General features: G+C 37.1%; 1 protein-coding gene across 2 annotated transcripts; it reads left to right on the top strand.

Annotated features, from left to right (window-relative positions):
- The first annotated feature begins 7319 nt into the window (after window positions 1-7319).
- On the top strand, window positions 7320-16036 carry LOC125179242. Of its 2 annotated transcripts, none has more exons than XR_007157195.1 (3): window positions 7320-7470; window positions 14944-15030; window positions 15285-15412. XR_007157195.1 is itself a non-coding variant. In XM_047884721.1 (3 exons), exons 1-3 carry the CDS (start codon window positions 14539-14541, stop codon window positions 15617-15619), a joined length of 441 nt encoding a protein of 146 aa, XP_047740677.1. In that variant the 5' UTR covers window positions 14515-14538; the 3' UTR covers window positions 15620-16036. The 2 variants fall into 2 exon arrangements, 1 of the variants encoding a protein (XP_047740677.1); XM_047884721.1 differs by lacking the exon at window positions 7320-7470 and adding an exon at window positions 14515-14557 and having other exon boundaries at window positions 15285-16036.
- The last annotated feature ends 5084 nt before the right edge of the window (window positions 16037-21120 follow it).

Here is a 21120-nt window from a genome sequence, read left to right as displayed (position 1 = left end):
ACAAATAAAAAATTGAAAAAAATTTTTCCGCAACATTTATTCTCAAATAGCACAGTGAAATTTAAACTCATAGCTATTTATCATTCGAAATAATTAGCGCATCTTCAGTACAACATTCCACGTGGACACGCGTAGTCGATTTCGGAAATGTTGATATGATGATTTAATCGAACAAATTAGTGATTGTTTTTTGGCAGTATAATTAAACTGTTTCAAATGCTTTCCTAAGTTTGAATAAATTTTCACGTATACTACATACTTCCATAGCTATACGACTGCTTGTATTCACAGTAAAAATATCGATTTTGTTCGTGATACTTTACGAAACCATTTTGTTGCAGTGGACGAATTTCGCACCAAAAAAAGTATTCCCTCGAATTGTATTTTATTCATTCAAAATTTATTCAAATGTATATTTTTTAAATAAATAATTAATATATTTTTATGTGCAAATTTCCATTTAACATTTTTAAACATTGCACGGTATGACCACAAGGAAGATGTCTCATTTACTTTTCAATTCTCAAAAAACTGTCAAAAACTACGTTATATTTTTGTGCTGTTGGCCCACTTCACAACATCGTCACGGGACATCTAAAATACATAGGAAATAAACGCCGTAAGTCACTATTTTTAATTTCTTGGTCTTTAAAGAAACGTAATGCAAAACTGAATTGCGTCCGCTGAGGCTGCGCTGAACCTCTTGTCTTGTTAAGCCAGTGATTCGTCAGGTCTTACACTGAAATCCCTTCCACTTCGTCCGCAGTCTTTACTTAAGAGTCAGAGTAAGTGCGTGACATCCAGCAGCTGCGGCTTAAAGAGACTACATCTCCATGCTTTGAGAGCAATATAATTTACAATAAATATAATATAATTATATAATATTTTATGATATTATATATAATATTATATTATAATTTGGTATAATTTATAATCAAATACTTAAATAACAAACTAAAACGTTAACGCCCAAAAATGAATCAATTAAGTTATGGGGATGAAAAAATCACAATTTGAGAACTAAATTAAATTTCGGAAAAAAAAGATGCTGCAATTCTATTCATTCCAAAGATGTCATAAGGTCTTCTATTTTGTCCCAATTCAAAAGTTTAAAGTACCCTTGTAAGGTACTCGACCTGAGGGCGGGCGATGGCGGTTCACCCAATCCATCTCGTAGGTAAAATTCAGTGGTAAAAACTGTTGCATCTGATCATCGATTCGAATTGTCCATTTGTATTATTAGACTCTTACGATGTTTATATTGATCATTTTTATTTGATTAGATTTTATCATTTAAAACTTATTATCTCATATTTTTGATGAATTAGGGATCAAATGATTAAATCGAAAAATTTTATGTTTTTTTCATTCAAAAATTTCCGTTGTTATTTTTGCAAGACAAGAAACAAGACTGTGATGGATAAGAACATTTTGAATACTAATTAATCTATTCGTAAATTTTATTTGAAATAATTTAAACTTGATTCAGTTAATAAACCCTATTTTTCTAAAATCAAACTTTCTAATTTATCACGTGCCCATACGAACAGCATTAATGCCTAATTGTTTCCACTGTATCCACGCTCCGCTATTCGTACAATAACATGCTTTATCCCTCGTTTGTATTATTAGACTTTTACGATGTTTATATTGATCATTTTTATTTGATTAGATTTTATTGCATTTTAAACTTATTATCTCATATTTTTGATGATTTAAGGATCGAATGAATAAATCGAAAAATTTTATGTTATTTTATTAAAAATTTCCGTTGTTATTTTTGCGCAAACAAGACTGTGAAGGATAGGACAATTTTGAATACTAATTTATTAGTAATTTTCTTGGAAATAATTTTAACTTGATTCAGTTAAACCCTATATTTCTAAAATCAAACTTCCTAATTTATCACATTCCCATACGAACATCATTATAGCCTAATTGTTTCTACTAGCTGTATCCACGCTCCGCTATTCGTACAATAACATGCTTTATCCCAAGCTCTTTCCCGCGTGGCAGTAAGAGGCTTAGCGCTTATTAGGACTAATGAGATGGAAATTCGTCTGTCGGATGAATGTCCGTCCTCTCGACCGATCGGATATTGCTCCATGGATCGGATATCAATTGTTTGAGTCCTGAATTTATAGGCATGGTCTATTTGCCTTGCAAGTGCAAAACCAGCACCCAGCACAACTGGTGTTAGTTTACTATTAGTTAGAGGGCCTTTGGCTATAAATGTTTTATTGAGGTACTATTAAAGTTATCCATATAGTCATAAAGCATGAATGAATGGTTATTAAATAAATACTTGGTATCGATGTCTGCTGTTGACGTACAATTTGTGATTAAATTATCTAAGTTTTCCGAAGAGCCTATACGTCAATTTAAGGTAAATTTCATTTCAGTACACGATTTGTCGCTCTAAATCACTGTTGTCAGGAGTCATAGACATAAAATTTTATATAAATTATATAGATAATAGAACATAGTTCTATATTGTTACTCCTAAAATGTTCCAGTTAATTCTCAATTTTCAGTACAGCTCATATTTCAGAACATGCATATTATTTGTATGAACTAGTGAGACAAATCTGCCTAGTGACAAATCTTATTTAGCTGAACATTAGACGGTCTCAATTTCAAGTGTGCTCGTATTTTCGTCGTGGATGAGAGGCTATATTCGACAACCTGAAGCGAACCGGATAACTTTGATTATGCAATCTGGGTTGACATGTCAGGACTAACTTACACCGGAGGGACCATTGTAGATGTCAGCCATGCTCTGAGGAATGTCTCACGATCAGCCATGCTCGGAGGAATGTCTCGCGATCAGCCATGCTCAGAGGAATGTCTCTCGATCAGCCATGCTCGGAAGAATGTCTCACGATCAGCCATGCTCTAAGGAATGTCTCACGATCAGCCATTCTCGAAGGAATGTCTCACGATCAGCCATGCTCGGGGGAATGTCTCACGATCAACCATGCTCGGAGGAATGTCTCACGATCAGCCATGCTCGGAGGAATGTCTCACGATCAGCCATGCTCGGAGGAATGAATTACGATCAGCCATGCTCGGAGGAATGAATTACGATCAGCCATGCTCGGAGGAATGTCTCACGGTGAGCCATGCTGTGAGGAATGCCTCACGATCAGCCATCCTAGCTGTGAGGAATGCCTCACGATCAGCCATGCTCGGAGGAATGTCTCACGATGAACCATGCTCAGAGGAATGTCTCACGATCAGCCATGCTCGGAGGAATGTCTCACGATCAACCATGCTCGGAGGAATGTCTCACGATCAGCCATGCTCGGAGGAATGTCTCACGATCAGTCATGCTCTGAGGAATGTCTCACGATCAGCCATGCTCTGAGGAATGTCTCACGATCAGCCATGCTCAGAGGAAAGTCTCACGATCAGCCATGCTCGGAGGAATGCCTCACGATCAGCCATGCTCGGAGGAATGCCTCACGATCAGCCATGCTCGGAGGAATGCCTCACGATCAGCTATTCTCTCGGGAATATCTCACGTAATTACCGTAGCTGCAGCTTCAATATGTGAACAGCATTGGCATTCCACTTGAAAAGATCAAAGCTGCAAAGCCAATGTCTGATCGCTGACTAAATAATTCAAAGTAAATAAATCTTGCAGGGAGCTTTCATCCCCAAAGTTACCTCGTGCATCACCCAACAGCAGTCCGTCTATTAGACTTAGTTTGGTATTCCCCTTAAGAGGGACTGTGATAAAAATCATTAGGAATAATGTTGAAAACTTCGAGATTGAAACACGGGAAATGGATGATAAAGATCTGATTATATTCAGCGGGAATAGTATTAGTATTAAAATTCTCTATGTATGAGTCCCTCAAGGTAATTTCACTTTCATTGATACCAATATAACCTTGGTATTATCATCAGCTATATAATTCTTGGATTTTCAATAACCGTTCACGACATTGCCGGTTACACAATTCTGAAACGGTCGAACTAAGATGAAAAAGAAAAAAATTTGCAGCCACTGCGCATTTGAGAAGTAAATAACATTGATGATGGATTATTTAATTTGGCTTAATGTAATGTATGAATGTTGATACATTTTTTTCAAATTAAGTTTTCCGTTGATAACTAGCATGATTCAACATCATTTATTGCGTATTGAAAAAAATCATTCACGTCCTTCAGGCTCAGCGGCTGGATGAATTTTATAGGTCATTTCAACCGCTTCAAAATTAGGTTTTACGGCAAATAATTCCTTGATTTAATATCAAATATAAACTAACTCGAGGAATTTATTTATTTATTAGCTGCGCGATGGCTGCAAGAATTGCATTGATTTTGGTTCAGTTATTTGGAATAGGGTTTTCCGGTAGCAATTTTTGCGACACAATGTTATATATCATTTAATTTAAATAAAAAACATATATTTCATTCTCAACTGCGCAGTGGCTCCATAAATTGTATAGATCTTAGTCCAACCGTTCCAAAATTAGATATTCTGGTAACAACTTCCATGATTCAACAATATAAATCACTCAACTCGTGAAAATCCATCATTAGCAGCGGGTTGCAAACGTTGAACTGAATGCGCTATAAAACCGTGGTGCATTTCCCCCAAGAACGGGAAAAAATTTTCTGATCATCAAAGCAAAGTTATAAGCAAAATAAGCGATGTCAGTTTGACATATTCGAATACTATGTAAATTGGTTCCATCTAAGGCATCAGAAATTCACACAATCTCCACTCAATACCACCATTTATCATCCTCCTATCCTGAACAATTATTAATTGGAGTAGCTGATCTGCTTGATATTGTCCATGATAAAATTTCAGGCTTAACATTATATTGCATCAGGTTAAGTGATAACTCCCTCCTAACAGCAGCTACGGAAATGGTCTATATTGGACGATTTCCTCCACAAGTTGGATTCTCTGAGTCATTAATGCTGTATGTTCTTACGGTCTGCGAACACCGGAATCGCCACTTTTTTCTAAATTCAATTAGTTTCAGGTTGGTCAATCTGTGCTTCTGAAAAATTTAGTTTTTATTCACCGTGCGTCAGTAAATACGCCCCTTCCGCACTTCAAAGCATTTTTTAATGTAGTGCAGTCCTGTTTTTGTACACAAATGTTATGATTTCGATTTAGTTCATTACAAATCCGCTTTGAAAATTTGCATGCGCGTATCTCTGGCATATCCTGTTGAAGATCATGCACGCACTGGCCGTGATATTCGATATCCGCACACTCTGCGATATGCCGGTGATTTTGGAGTTTTATTTGACGTTCCATTTCAATAATTGCTTGGAAGGATCTAGTAGAAACATCTGCTGCCCACAAGTTTCCGTTGTGATTGTTTACTTTTAAGTAATTGTCTTTCAATGATGAGTCAGCTCAGTAAAGTTATTAGTTATACTCGTCAAAGCCAAATTGGCCCCAGTATCAGCGCGATCGTATACGTGTTATGGCCAGCAATTCTTTCTTCGAACTCACGCATATAATGTTTTCAAGAGGACATAGAAACACATTGTAGTTTAACGTTTACTCTTTTTAAGCCAATTAGTGGTCACGACTCGAAGTTTCAACTTCCAAATGCAAGCTATAAAATTTCTTGCAGATAAAAAATAAAAATTACAGAAAGTGATTAATTCTAACGATAATAGCTAAATTACACTCAACGTTAAGGCGTGTACGACTATTACATATTGAAATAGTATTCACATTACATCTATTCTAAAAAATCTTACACAACAATCAACACTTATAAAAAAGTTAATGGCTTTCTTTAATCTTGAAATTCCTTAATTAAAAATGTTTTATTCAAGACATCTAACAGTAATAGATAATATTATATTTTAACTTGTCGCCGTTCATTTCAAATCGAGATATTTGGTTCTCTCGTTGAAGAACGAGGAGAAATACTGCAAAAAGGATATTCAATTTTGAAAAATTAGAAGTTTTCATAACCAGTAGCTATTCTATTCATATCTTACACGTTTGAAAACAAACTTGTGAGAAAATGAGTGAAAATGGTTCTAAACTTGGAAGTTTCGCTCATCGGAAACTTGAATTTGCGTCATTGCGCCATCCTGCAGCAGATTGTAAGAGGGCACAGGAAGCTAAACGAACCCAGTTATTCAGAGCTGCCTCAGCTGCACGTAACGCCTTCACAGCTCGTCTGAAACTCTTTCAAGAACTTTTCAGATACTTCTCCAATACTTTACCGTTGAGACCAACATTTATTACTCCAATTGAAAATTACAGTCGAGTTATCTCCATGTTAATTAACAACTCGACTTGTTCAACTTTTGTCCTTCTCAACTTGTTGATATTGAAACGTACAGAACGCTGTGGCCTTTGTGATTGAAGCGACGTCAATTTTTGGTTTCAATGCAGAATACAATCTCCTCAGGACGTCATTGCGCTAGCTTTAAAGAAGCTGATACACAAGAAACTTGACTTACTGAAAGCTAAATTGGCGTGCTAGGAAGTGGACTGCAACACTATCATCAAGAGGACTGCAGCATCAAGCTTATGTCAGCTTACCGGACTTGCATGCAAATGTAACATAACTCTCATAACAATAACTTCTGAGCTTTTCACGTAATGTTACATACACGTAATATTACCTGCTGAACTGCTCATGAGATGGAACATAAACTGACGACATTCGTCGAAAAGAAAAAAAGAGGATGAAATGTTCCTATCAACTTTAGAAACTGGAAGATGTCTTCATGACAGAACTTTGTTTTGATGCAGTGAATTAGCCGGCCAACCACAATTTGTAGCCAGAACCTTCCAATCACTTGTGAAAAAGAAAGTGGGTCAACGACTTAAAGTTTAGAATCATTTGGGTTTTGCATGACAACTCAGGACCAAATTGATAATTGATCAATTTTTTACTAAACCAGTACTTCTAGTAGTGGAAATAATCAAATATTTTCTAAGTCTGATGAAAAGTGTAATACCCAAAGTGTTACCAATGGTGGTGTTGGCATTTTTACTTATTTTATCCTCACACCGAATTGACTCTAAAGAGCATTTCAACCTTAACAACCTAGACAGTTGCAGTATTTCAGGGGAATCATTGGACCAAAAATCTGTTATGATTTGCCTTAACGCTTGCAATGCTACAAATTTAAAGGTAAAAGCACTTTTCCAATTAAATGGAACAAATCGATACATAAAGCACGAGATGATTCCAGTGCCGACCGAGCACAGCGAAGGTTTGCTTTGGCTGGAGCTATCGATAATTATATCGGGAAATACTGTGAACAGCACTGTCAAAGGTTCTAATTTCACTGTCACGAGTTACATAAAGAAAAGAAATGAAGCATCTATTTTCCGATACTGGATCATCCGCGATCAGTCAACAGACAAACCATTCTTTGTAATTAATTCAACAGAACAATGTCAACGGACAACAACAATAATATCGACAAAACATCAGTACACATTCAAGGATGCATCACAGATCGGTGAGCGATTTGAGCAAATCGTTTGTGCGGTTTTATGAGGGATCTTGTAATTATTTATTTAAATTTTTATGGATAACTTTATGGCCAAAGTGACGCAAATATATGTTGAAGAGTCCAAATGCATGGCTGACTTAACTTGAGTTCAATAATATAACGACTCATTTCTGTCGACCTACAAAATTTCCAGTTTGCCGAATTTTTAGTGAAATGTTTGCAGGTAAAATCATTACGGTGAGGGTGGATCTCGCTGCGGATTATTCGAAAATTATTTAATGAAGTTGAAGGTAGAGTTTACGACTTCCCACTTATTATGTTACAGTAGCTGAACTCACAACACGCGTAAGCTCGCTATGATGTCATTCACAGTATCGGGCAGGGTGGCCCAGTGGTTACAATTCTAGGTAACAAGATTGGCGCAGAGAGGCGCGGGTTCGATCCCAGTTCTGTGCGCCAGTTTCTGGTCAGAATCGGCAAGGAGGCTGGGCGATTAAAGTGAAAGCAGAATTGTAGCAGCGAGTTCGAGACCGCAACAAGCTGTGAATGTTCTGCGATGTTAAGAATCGGCGACAGGCCTACGGCCTAATAAACGCTGAAACCGCTATTATTATTATTATTTATTATTATTATCATCTTGGCAGGCGGCGCAGTCGGCGTCGTCTTGTTTGTGATTGTCTTCGTGGCGATCGGCGCATCGTTCGGCAAAAGACGCATCAAAGCTCGGGAAGGTACCTTGAATTATCCAAAACTTCGAGATTTTGATACTTATGTTCTGGTACTGTTTGGCATAGAGTTTAGAAAGGATATATAATCTGGTCTCTCATTGATATGATCAATAAGACGTTGATTTATTAATTTTGATTCGAAAAAAATAGCGCAATTCTATGGCATTCAAATATTTATTTGCCAAAAACTACTACAACAAATAATTGCCCTAACTTCTGTTCAATTTCATCTTGATAATCATCTGCTATTTATTCCAGTGAACGGTGGTGCTAACATCCGCTCGATGGACGCCGTTGCTGATTCAAGGGATGGCTTTAGGGAAGCTCTCACCCGCCGCGAGATCATCAACCGAGACTTCCAACCTTATGTTGACGCCAGCTCAGCTCCAGCGACCAGAATAACTCAAACTTTGAGTCCGTTCCCTGTGAATCACTGCAATGTGAACAGACTTTACCCTGAATCCGTACCTGAACAAGAATACGAGAACACTAAAAATTTGTATCCCGTNCTTAAAAATATAACTCAGTACTCACTGCAGTGAGTGACAGAGAGCGCATTTTCTCGTCGACGAAAACTTGATGTCACGGACGGACGGACGGGCAGACGGACAGACAGACAGACGGACATGGCGAGCACAATAGTGCATTTTTTCCATAAATGAGAAAATGTGCTAAAAACACATAATTTATAATCTCGAAACTAAAGTTTTGAAATTAATGAAAATCTTTAAATCAGATGTCTTTTGTGGTGTAATCGCTGCTTCCAATACAGCAAAACGTTCTCTCATTATTTCACAATTGTTCGTCTATGTAAAGATAATAAAATACTTAAAAAACTTTTTAAAAAAACACGTTTTTCTTGTGGACTAAAAAGTAGAAAATAAATTATGGTTCGTCCCAAAAAAATGTGTGTCGGGCAGATTTATGATTAAAGCGAAAAGCACACAACACACGAATTTTGGAAATTTGATGGTGCACGTACAGCCCGACCCACGTTTTTTTGGGGCGAACCATAATTTATTTTCTACTTTTTAGTCCACAAGAAAAACGTGTTTTTTTAAAAAGTTTTTTAAGTATTTTATTTTCTACTTTTTAGTCCACAAGAAAAACGATTAAGACTTGATTAAGTATGACTTGACGTACGNACTTTCTATTAATTAGTTTTTTATATGTACGTATATAATTGCAGGAAAGTTTTTAGCTTGAAACTTGGAACAATAAAGGTTAACTACAGTGGAGTTAGACTTAGACTTCATCTTGAAATTCGGACAAACATTGGGGTTGAATTACGATCATGAACCGCATTGATCTCGCTGACGCTAGAGATGTGTATAAGAGACAGGTATTTGCAATTGTGCGTAATCCACTCTGCCCCCACCCCTACATTAATTAATTGTTTTGAGAAAGTGAATAACGTAATGTTTTCTTCCGTGTGAGTAAACGTTTTGATTTTTAAAGGTCGGAACAATTAATGATATATCACGTATAACAAGACGATCCTACGCAAGAACCTTCTTTTGTTTACAATACGAAATATTTTTTGGGTATGGCTTACCATTAATTTTATACACAGTAAACACCAGATTTCTTTTGATAATTACTGTTATAATCAGCATTGGTACAAGGGGCAAATTTTTCTGAGATAGGTCGTTCACTCACAGCGTCATTCACATTAGTTGAAAGTCTTTCAATTAAATATAAACGCACAGAATCGATTTAAACCACTTAAACTTCAAGTATTAAACTTATTTCTACTAAAATTCGAAATAGGTATCGACTTTACATTGCTCCATTAATTTCATTTTCTCAAAGGGGTTTTCTCCTCCAATAATTAACTCTAGCTCGAAATTGAGATTCGAGAATGGACAATTGGTTTTTTCTTAATTTTTTGAGAATCGTCAGCTCCCTCAAGATATTGGACGTTACGTCCTCGGATGAAGTTCTGAACTCAAAATTCAATTCTTCCTATGTTCATGTATTAAGCCTGTCACGGCTACTACGAATCCGCATTGAACATTTGCATATGCGTATCGCTGCCATATCCTGTTGAGATCACGCAGTGGCGTGCTATTCGATATCTGCACACTCTTCGATATGCCGGTGATTTTGTAGCTTTATTTGACGTTCTATTTCAATAATTGCTTCTAAGGATCTAGTAGAAACATCTGCTGTCCCGCGAATTTCCGTTATGATTTTTGATTTGTAAGTAATTGTCGTTCAATAATGAGTCAGCTCTGTATAGATGTTAGCACTCGTCAAAGCCAAATTGGCCCAAGTGTCAGCGCGATCGTATACGTGATATGGCCAGCAATTCTTTCTTCGAACTCATGCACATCATATTTTCAAGATGAAATGGAAGCACCTTGTAGTTTAGCATGTACTCTTTTAAGCCTAATGATCAAGACTCGAGGTTTCAAATTACAAATGCAAGCTATAAACTTCACTGCAGCTAAAAAATTAAACATTAAACAATGTAATTAATGCTAGCGATAATAACTAAATTACATTCAACGACAAGGCATGTACGACTATTACATATTTAAATAGTATTCGCATTACATTTATTCTAAACAATCTTACACAACAATCAACACCTATTAAAAAGTCTAAGGCTTTCTTTAAACTTGAAATTCCTTAATTAAAAATGTTTTATTCAGGACCTCAAACAGTAATAGATAATATAATATTTTAACTGTTCGACATCCATTTCGAATCGAGATATTTGGTTCTTTCTCTGAAGAACGAAGAGAAATACTGCCAAAATAATATTCAATTTCGAAAAATCGAAAGTTTTCACAACCAGTATGAACATTTTGGGTGTTATTAAATATTCAAATGTTATTTTTCGTAACATTTCACAAATTCAGTTCATATCATACACATTTGAAAAAGAAACGATAAAAAAATGAGTGAAAATGGTTCTAAACTTGGAAGTTTCGCTCAACGGAAACTTGAATTTGCGTCATTGCGCCATCCTGCAGCAGATTGTAAGAGGGCACAGGAAACTAAACGAACCCAGTTATCTAGAGCTGCCTCAGCTGCACGTAACGCCTTCACAGCTCGTCTAAAACTCTTTCATGAACCCGTCAACTACTTCTCCAATCATACAACATTGAGACCGTCATTTATTACTCCAATTGAAAATTACAGTCGAGTTATCGCAAAGTTAACAACTCGGCTTGTTCAACAATTGTCCTTCAACTTGTTGATATTGAAACGTACAGAACGCTGTGATCTATGTGATTGAACCGACGTCAAATTTTGGTTTCAATGCAGAATACAATCTCCTCAGGACTTCATTGCGCTAGCTTTAAAGAAGCTGATACACAAGAAACTTGACTTACTGAAAGCTAAATTGACGTGCTAGGAAGTAGACTGCAGCGCGACAATCAATCAGGCGCCCAGTCGTACTACTCTCAGGTGAGCCATCTTACATTTTAATTGCAAGTTCTCGTAACGTGTTTCTGTCAAGCCCTCACATGGATATTGCTCTCGCCTGAATACCTCTCATTTTGTCATCACTTTATGTGAGATATTGCTCATCTCCAATATACGAAGTATCAGTTAGCCTAATCGTTGCCTTCATTAAAGCTTCTTATTTGTCTTAATAATAAAATTTTACTGCCTCTAACCTGATTGTGCTAGCATTACTGATACCGTCTTCGCTCCGGGTCAGCGCTTCACTCTAGGACGCGTGGGACAAAGCAGCGGGTTGCAAACGTTGAACTGAATGCGCTATAAAACCGTGGTGCATTTCCCCCAAGAACGGGAAAAAATTTTCTGATCATCAAAGCAAAGTAAACTGGCGCACAGAGCTGGGATCGAACCCGCACCTCTCTGCTCCAATCCTGGTACTCTGAACTTTAACCACTGGGCCACCCTGCCGTCTTGCACCAGTGAAGGATTTTAAGTGTGACTATCATGTGTAAATATTACTAAAGATAGATTTAATTAGAATATTGTTTTAAAACGATTTTGTTGCACATATTTCATCATTGCTGGCAAACCGGTAATTATCTTTAACTTTCTATTAATTAGTTTTTTATATGTACGTATATAATTGCAGGAAAGTTTTTAGCTTGAAACTTGGAACAATAAAGGTTAACTACAGTGGAGTTAGACTTAGACTTCATCTTGAAATTCGGACAAACATTGGGGTTGAATTACGATCATGAACCGCATTGATCTCGCTGGTGCTAGTATAGGCTCTCGGAGTTTGCCCACCGCAATTGAAATGCGCTGAATTTACTTTGAGTTGGCTAGTATTAACAGGTTCTGCAAGAATATCTTGTTGATAGCTAAAATGGAATATAATAAAACGGCAGAAATATTTTTCAAGTTGAAACTCCGGCTTATGCAGCATGTGACAAATGAAAAAAAAAATAATAATTTTCCACAAAGGATTCATTTTTACTAACGATAACGAAAAAATGTCATTTTAAGTCGAGCGTTTGCTAAGTTTCACTCTCTACAGGGAAACAATGATAGGCAGCGAGAAAAAAATAACAGAATGCCTTTTCATATAGAAGGTAATAGGAGAGTTTCCTATGAATTGCTACATGTATTTGTATTCATATTAAAGTAATATATTCCGATATATTATTATATGAGAAAATCATTTTTATCTAAAAATTTAGATTAATGCCCTCCATCCGATCATTCATTTTCTATCTCTCTAAAATCGCCTAGCCTTACATTATCGCATGGCCTAGCGGATATCTTCCTCGGCCCCAAATGTGGAACTCGAGAACACTTTTCTCGTCCCTAAATGTCGGGCTCGTAGACGCCTCTCTCGTTCAAATGTCGGGCTCGTTGATGCTTTTCTCGTCCCAAAATATCGGACTCGTAGACACCTTTTTCGTCCCTAAATGTCGGGCTCGTAAGCACTCTTTCCGTCCCAAAATGTCGGGCTCGTAGACACCTTTCTCGTCCCCAAATATCGGACTCATATATTATGATATATAGACACCTATCTCGTCCCCAAATATCGGACTCGTAGACACCTTCTTCGTCCCTAAATATCGGACTCATAGACACCTTTCTCGTCGTCAAATATCGGACTCGTAGACACTTTTTCGTCCCTAAATATCGGAATCATAGACACCTTTCTCGTCGTCAAATATCGGTTACTTCTCCAATACTTTACCGTTGAGACAAACATTTATTACTCCAATTGAAAATTTCAGTCGAGTTGTCTACCTGTTAACAACTCGGCTCATTCAACACATGATATTGAACTTGATTCCTGTTGATACAACTTGTTGATATTGAAACAGAACGCTGTGATCTTTGTGGTTGAACCGGCATCAAATTTTGGTTTCAATGGAGAATGCGATTTACTCAGGACGTCATTGTGCTAGCTTTAAAGAAGCTGATATACAGGAAACTGAACTTACTGAAATCGACGTGCTAGGAAGTGGACTGCAATACGATATTGAAGAGGACTGCAGCATCAAGCTTTTCTCAGCTTTCCGTACTTTCATGCAAACGTAACATTACTCACGTAACATAATCTTCTGAACTACTCATGCATGAGATGGAACATAAACTGACGATATTTGTCGAAAAGAAAAAAAGAGGATGAAATTTTCGTGTAATCTTAAGAAATTAAAAGTTGTCTTCATGTCAGAAATTTGTTTTGGTGCAGTGAATTGACCAGCCAACCACAATTTGTCGCCAAAACCTTCCAATCGCTTGCGAAAAAGAAAGTGGTTCAACGACTTAAAGTGTATAATCAATTCGTTATTGGATGATAATTCAGGTCCAAATTGATAACTGATCGAATTTTTTAATTAAACCAGTGATTCTTAGTGGAAAGAGTCGAATTGTTTATAGTTTGATGAAAAGCGTACAATACAAAATGTTACCAGTGGTGGTGTTAGCCTTTTTAGTTACTTTATCCGTACACCAAGTTGACTCTAAAGAGCATTTTAACCTCAATAATTTATATAGTTGCAGTATTTCAAAGAAAACATTGAATCAAAAATCTGTTATGATTTGCCTCAACGCTTGCAATGCTACAAATTTAAAGGTAAAAGCAGTTTTCAAAGTAGATAGAATAATCCGATACATAAAGCACGATGAGATTCCAGTGCCGACCGAGCACAGGGAAGGTTTGCTGTGGTTGGAACTTTCGATAATTACGTCGGAAAATATTACGAACAGCACTGTCAAGGGTTCTAATTTCACTGTCACAAGTTACGCTGATAAATTAACAAGCATCTCTCATTTCCTATACTGGGTCATCCGCGATCGGTCAACCCACAAACCATTCTTTGTAATTAATTCAACAGAACAATGTCAACGGACAAAAACAATAATATCGGCAAAACATCAATACACATTCATGGACGCATCACAGATCGGTGAGCGATTAGATCCGAGCGGTTTGATGAGGGATCTTGGGATAATTTATTCAATTTTCCATGGATAACTTTAGTGCAAAGGGACGCAAAAATATGTGTAAGAGTCCAAATGCATGGCTGAATTAACTTGACTCCAATAATAGATTAACTCATTTCTTTCGGCCTACTGAATTTCGAGTTGGTCGAATTTTTAGTGAAATGTTTGCAGGTTAAATCAATACGATGAGGGCCAATCCGACAACGGATTATTCAAAAATTATTTAATGAAGTCGGAGGTAGAGTTTACGACTTCCAACTTAATATATATTATGCTACTGCTCCATTAGCTAAACTCAGAACACGCGTAAGCTCGATATATGATATCACTCACCGTATCATCTTGGCAGGCGGTGCAGTCGGCGTCGTCTTGTTTGTGATCGTCTTCGTGGTGGTCGGCGCATCGTTCGGCAAAACACGCATCAGAGCTCGGAAAGGTATCTTGAATTATCTGAAACTCTGATATTTTGATACTTATGTTCTGGTACTGATTGACATAGAGTTTAAAAATGATATATAATCTGGTCTGTCATTGATAAGATCAATAAGAGATCGAGTTATTATTATTGATTCGAAAAAATAGCTAAATTCTATGGCATTCTAATGCTTATTTGCCAAAAACTACTACAACAGATAATTGCCCTAACTTCTGTTCAATTTCGTCTTGATAATCATCTTCTTTTTATTCCAGGAAACGGTGGTGCTAACATCCGCTCGATGGACGCCGTTGCTGATTCAAGGGATGGCTTTAGGGAAGCTCTCACCCGCCGCGAGATCATCAACCGGGACTTCCAGCCTTATGTTGACGCCAGCTCTGCACCAGCGACCAAAATAACTCAAACTTTAAGTCCGTTCCCTGTGAATCACTGCAATGTGAACAGACTTTACCCAGAGTCCAAACATGAACAAGAATACGAGAACACTAAAAATTTGTATCCCGTGGGAAGCGACGGGTACGTTATAATGAACTCGTGGGAAGAAACCCGAAATTTGTATGCAAACGAGATTGGCAACAGTCACATATAAAAGGACACCCTTCACGAAATTTTTCATGAGCAAACTAAATCTCCCTACCATATAGAGCTCTAGGTTTCGGTCAAATTAGATAAAATACGATGACGAATGCAACTATAATACATTGTCACAGCGTCTGGTTCAAGAAACTGCATTGCAAAGGCTCTCTCTCGAAAAATTAAAAAATTCTGTTTTCAAAATTCGATACCTCGAACAATGGTAAAGAATAATCATTGTGTATAATTTACTCTTGGCACAAATATTTCTTATTTATGTGCAAAAATATGTCATGAGCTTCTATTGATCGCAATCTCTAATACGCATGTCTGTATAAGTTTAATTTTTCTGTGAATTCCCCTTGCTGTGACCCTGTTACTGTGAATTCCGGTGATTCAATTGCAGAAGCGTTTTTACTTGTTTCTAGTTGATTTGTAACCTTCAATATGGCTTTAATTTCAAATCTAAATAGCGCTAGTACTATTATTAAGAATAGATACAAACAAATAATTATAAATTAAGAAAGTATTTTTTGCTATTGGAAGGAAAAGGCCGCTTAAATTTTATTGATGTTCTTTTACCTGTTCCGAAATTTGGTTGTCCGTTAAATAACTTCCAAGATTCTGCACTATTTATATCACCTGACTCAAAAAAGTCATTCACTTGTCAAATGCGCAGGGGCAGCATGAATTCAGATGTTAGTTCAGTCGCGTCTGAATTGTATTTCCCACCAATGACTTCTTCGATTCAATACCAGATGTCAACTTAAACCAAGAATTCATTCATATTTTGCTTGCGTGGTTGCTGCATGAATTGCATATATATATATATATAGATGTTGATTCAGTTGAATCGAAATTGGGGTTTCCATTTATAACTACCATGATTCAACACCGAATATCATTTAACTCAAGGAATTCGTTCACTTTATAACTGCGCAGTGACTGCATTAAGGGCACTGATGTCATTCACGCCATTTCGAAATAAGATTATCCAATTTTCATAGGTGTCAGCTCTGTCGTTTCAGAATTTCATTTCCAGTAATAACTCTCATGATTCAACATAAATTTTCATCTAACTCGAGGAATTCATTCACTTCCCAACTACGCAGTGGCTGCATGTATTGTATGAATGTTGGTTGAGTTGTTCCGAAATTGGAGATTCCTGTAAAAACCTCCATGATTCAATATCAGAATTATCTTACTCGAGGAAATCAATTCTTTCCAAACAGAGCAGTGACTGCATGAATTATTGCTTTGTTTTGACATGCAGATCCGAACACGAAGTCTTAAAAATTCCACTTCAATCACAGCGTTTCTAAACTACATATTCCACCTGGCGCAATGCGAACACAGAAATAAATTAACAATATAAGCAACAAAAAAAAACGTTAGAATATATAAAAAAAAAACACATAATTTAAAATTTCGAAACTAAAGTTTTGAAATTAATGTGAATCATTAAACCAGGTGTCTTTTGTGGTGTAATCGCTGCTTCCAATACAGCAAAACGTTCGCTCATTATTTCACCCTATTAGATATACAAAATTGTTCGTCTACGAAGAGATAAAAAGAGTGGCTCCTACTTTTCTTCTTGAAAAATTAAAAGCTACGGCCATCTTTAATAGCTGAGTTTTTTAGAACGTTATGGAACGCTTGTTCATGTTTGCATAAATCCAGATTATTTAACGTTACGGAAATGAACTTCACATATGAGTTTATCTTATTTTAAATAAGCTATTTTGATGAAACTAAAGTTTAAAAAGAATGTCATCGAAGACTTTGAGCGAATTTTTTAGTTTTCGAGGCTGCATTTCACGCTTTTCTTTCATCGGTTAGTACTTAATTGTACTGATATAGTTTTAATATTTTAAAAGTTTCATATCTTGTGTAAATCCTGATGGCGTAAGTCGTAGAGTTGAAATCTCAAACTAATTTTAATGTCTGACAAAAGCGGTGAAAAGTCAGGCTAATCCGACAATTTTACAGTGATTCATTTGATAAAAAATATTCATAGAAACATTCATATCTACTAAAACTGCGTCATTATTTCTAACGCCTGATAATCGATATTGAAGATAATTTTTTTGACATGAGAATGTAGAAAAAATAGTACTATTATTTTACATAAATTCTCATTGAAAGAAAGGTTCTTCGACTTAACCCAGAGAAATTAATCCTGAGAGAAAAGATATAAAACATCATTTAACTGCTCGTCAGATTGTCGTGAAATTGTGTCGTTGACGACGTTATTCAACAGTCAAGTCGCTGTTATAACGAATCTTGGTAGAGCAGAAAAAGCAATAGTGAGCGGCTGCTCATGGTTAACACAATCAGATAATTTTATTAATGACACACTTAATGATGTATTTAGTGAAGAGGTAGCCCCTGCAGCATTGCTATCCATATACTCATTTTCAGCAGCTACATGTACAAATTATTCATGTATAATTAACAAGAGTTTCACGATCTCCTCGCTCTTCTACACGGTTACGTCCCTTCCTTACTTTCATTTTCAAGAAAGTTAGCTCGTCGATCAAAATCTCGACGGCGTCTTTGTGCATTATGGTTGTGATAGCTATCTATAGGATCTGTATTTGTCGTTTGAACCAATTTGGATTTGCAACACGTCTTATAAGCAAGCAATAATATAATTTATTAATATTTATCAAGATCTTTAATAACTGATGCCTTTTCTTGCTTCAATTTTTTACACCAATTATATTTTTTGTAATTAAGTTTCTCAGAATTTCTCATGTATAATCTTCCAAATTCCTCCAAAGGAATTTTGACCGCGTTCAATTGCAAGTCTGAATCGGAACCTGGAGAACTACGCGTCTATATATTTAGTCACTTATATTGATACTTTTTATTCATCCTCAATTGGACAACATGGAATCTTTATTTGATATCACGCGTATCCTATATAAACGGACCGTTTCTATATCTTTAAACATCGCTTCCACGAGCTCTTTGTGAAGTTGGAGTCAAGCGTATCACATCCATTTTGAAACGTCGGTCGAGGGCTTTAGAAGTATTTTTAGGATATTTTAACTGTGTTGGGCGACCGTAACTCAAACGTTTGAAGAAAGCTAAAATATTCATGGCGAGGACAGAGATCGCGCTCAGAGATCTCGCTCAAAGCCGCGAAAATATTTTTCTCTTAAAATACAACTTTGTTAGAACACAACTTCGCTTAAAACCACGTCGCTCTGAGAACAGGGTGAGAGTGAGTCCAAGTTACGATGCAGTTTTTGCCCCTGAGTGGGTCCCCCTGACACAGTTTGGCCCAGGCGAAAAATATATAACTCGGTACTCGCTGCAGTGAGTGACAGAGAGCGCATTTTCTCGTCAACGAAAATTTGAGGTCACGGACGGACGGACAGACAGACAGACGGACATAGCGAGCGCAATAGTGCATTTTTTCCATAAATGAGAAAACGCGCTAAAAAGAGATTGTATATGTGCAGTATGTGTGTCACTATATGGACCATATGACCGATTCATGTTGTAGAGCGCCTGCAGAACTACAGCTTCCACCGAGAGGCGGACGACATTGATGTTGACTCGGAAAAAGTAGCTCATAAAGACTTGGTGTTTTCGAACTAGTGCGTTTTTTTTCCATTACGCGACCACACCCTATGTAAATTGAGTTTAGTTAATTTTTGCTGTAACTGCATGTGAATTGATGTTGTGAGTAATCCACTCAGCCTCCACCCCTTTATCAATTAATTTTTTTAGAAAATAAATAACAAACTCTTTTCTTCTGTGTGAGTATACATTTAGATTTTTGGAAGGTCGGAGCAATTAATGACATATCACGTTTAACAAGATGATCCTACGTAAGTACTCTCTTTTGTTTACAATGCGAACTATATTAGTTATGGGCTACCATCCATTTTATACTCAAAGAACACCCGACTTCTTGTGATAATTACTATTATAATTGACATTGGTACAAAGGTCAAATGGTTCTGGGATGGGTCATTCACTCACAACGTCATTCACATTAGTTGAAAGTCTTTCAATTAAAAGAAACGCACAGGAAATCAATTTAAACCACTTAAACTTTAATTATTAAACTTACTGCCACTAAAATTCGAAATAGTTACTGAAGTTTACATTGCTACATTAATTTCATTTTCTCAAAGGGGTTTTCTCTTCAAATAATTAACTCTAGCTCGAAATTGAGATTCGAGAATGGACAATTGAAAGTTTCTCGCACGTGAGACCAACAAAAGAGCCTCTCGGCTTTCAAGAGATTCGAATTTCACGAAGTTTTTCGGTTCTTACTCATTGAAGACAGCATCGTTTTAAAGGTTCCTTGTTAACAAAGTTGTGCGTTAGGAAATATGAAACTCTAAAGCCTGGGGTTAGACTATATAGTGGAAGAGAAATACATCCGATACGTTGCCCAAGATTGTCTACGTTGCTTGCCGTAGCTGTAGAATTCCTAGAACTTTGACTAGTTCCAGAACGACATCAATGTCATACTCACTGAGAGAAATTAATGAGACTTTGTCCAAATAGTGATACACTTTTTCCCTTAGCGTGATTTATCCTGACCGAATTTGATTCAGCAAAAGGCGTACCAGTGAAGGAACGCATCAGTGTCGTTTTTATACGACTTATATGACTAGACTATAGTTCGTTTTTATACGACTAGACTACTCCTGATCCAACCAGTTGTAGTAGCCTAACAATTGGTCAATTTGCCTATTAGTTCACCCCGGTCGCACTGCTGGTCTTGAGGTGTGTGATCGCGACACACTTCTCTCAGTTTGAGCTGGTATACGATCATCTAAATGAAGTTTTCTTTCATAGAATTCTTCCACTATTGACGATCGAGTTACAGTACTTGTTCAGAATTTTAATTGCTTTTTGTATTGTAAACTGTTCGTTACAAACACTTTCATTTAATTTATATCATAAAATCTTGTCTACCAACAGACGAGACTGTTACAGAGCATTGTAGGACGTCCTCTGAGAGCCTGGGTTGCATCGTTACCAAAGTAATGATTATCTATAATGATTATTACCATTATTGCTTAGGTATCTCTGATGATAGAATTCGTCCTGCGTCTTTGAAATGCAGAAACGGCGGTGACCGAGACATCAGCCAGACTAGCCTGGTCATCAGCCGGACCGAGACATCAGCCGAACCGAGACTTCAGCAGGACCGAGACATCAGCGAGACTAGCCTGGTCATCAGACGGACCGAGACATCAGCCGGACCGAGACATCAGCCGGACCGAGACTTCAGCAGGACCGAGACATCAGCCAGACTAGCCTGGTCATCAGCCGGACCGTGTGTGGCATCACCACTTCACACAGCTAAAGTAACGATGTGTGGTGTGGCATCAGCACTTCACACAGCTAAAGTAACGATGTGTGGTGTGGCATCAGCACTTCACAGAGCTAAAGTAACGATGTGTGGTGTGGCATCACCACTTCACACAGCTAAAGTAACGATGTGTGGTGTGGCACCAGCACTTCTCACAGCGTATGCAATGGTGT

This window comes from Hyalella azteca, unplaced genomic scaffold, assembly GCF_000764305.2.
Source record: "Hyalella azteca isolate HAZT.00-mixed unplaced genomic scaffold, Hazt_2.0.2 contig16054, whole genome shotgun sequence".
NCBI classification, from domain to species: Eukaryota; Metazoa; Arthropoda; class Malacostraca; order Amphipoda; family Hyalellidae; genus Hyalella; species Hyalella azteca.
The sequence above is the reverse complement of the archived record's forward strand: the minus strand, read 5'-3'. Positions and strand labels throughout refer to the sequence as shown.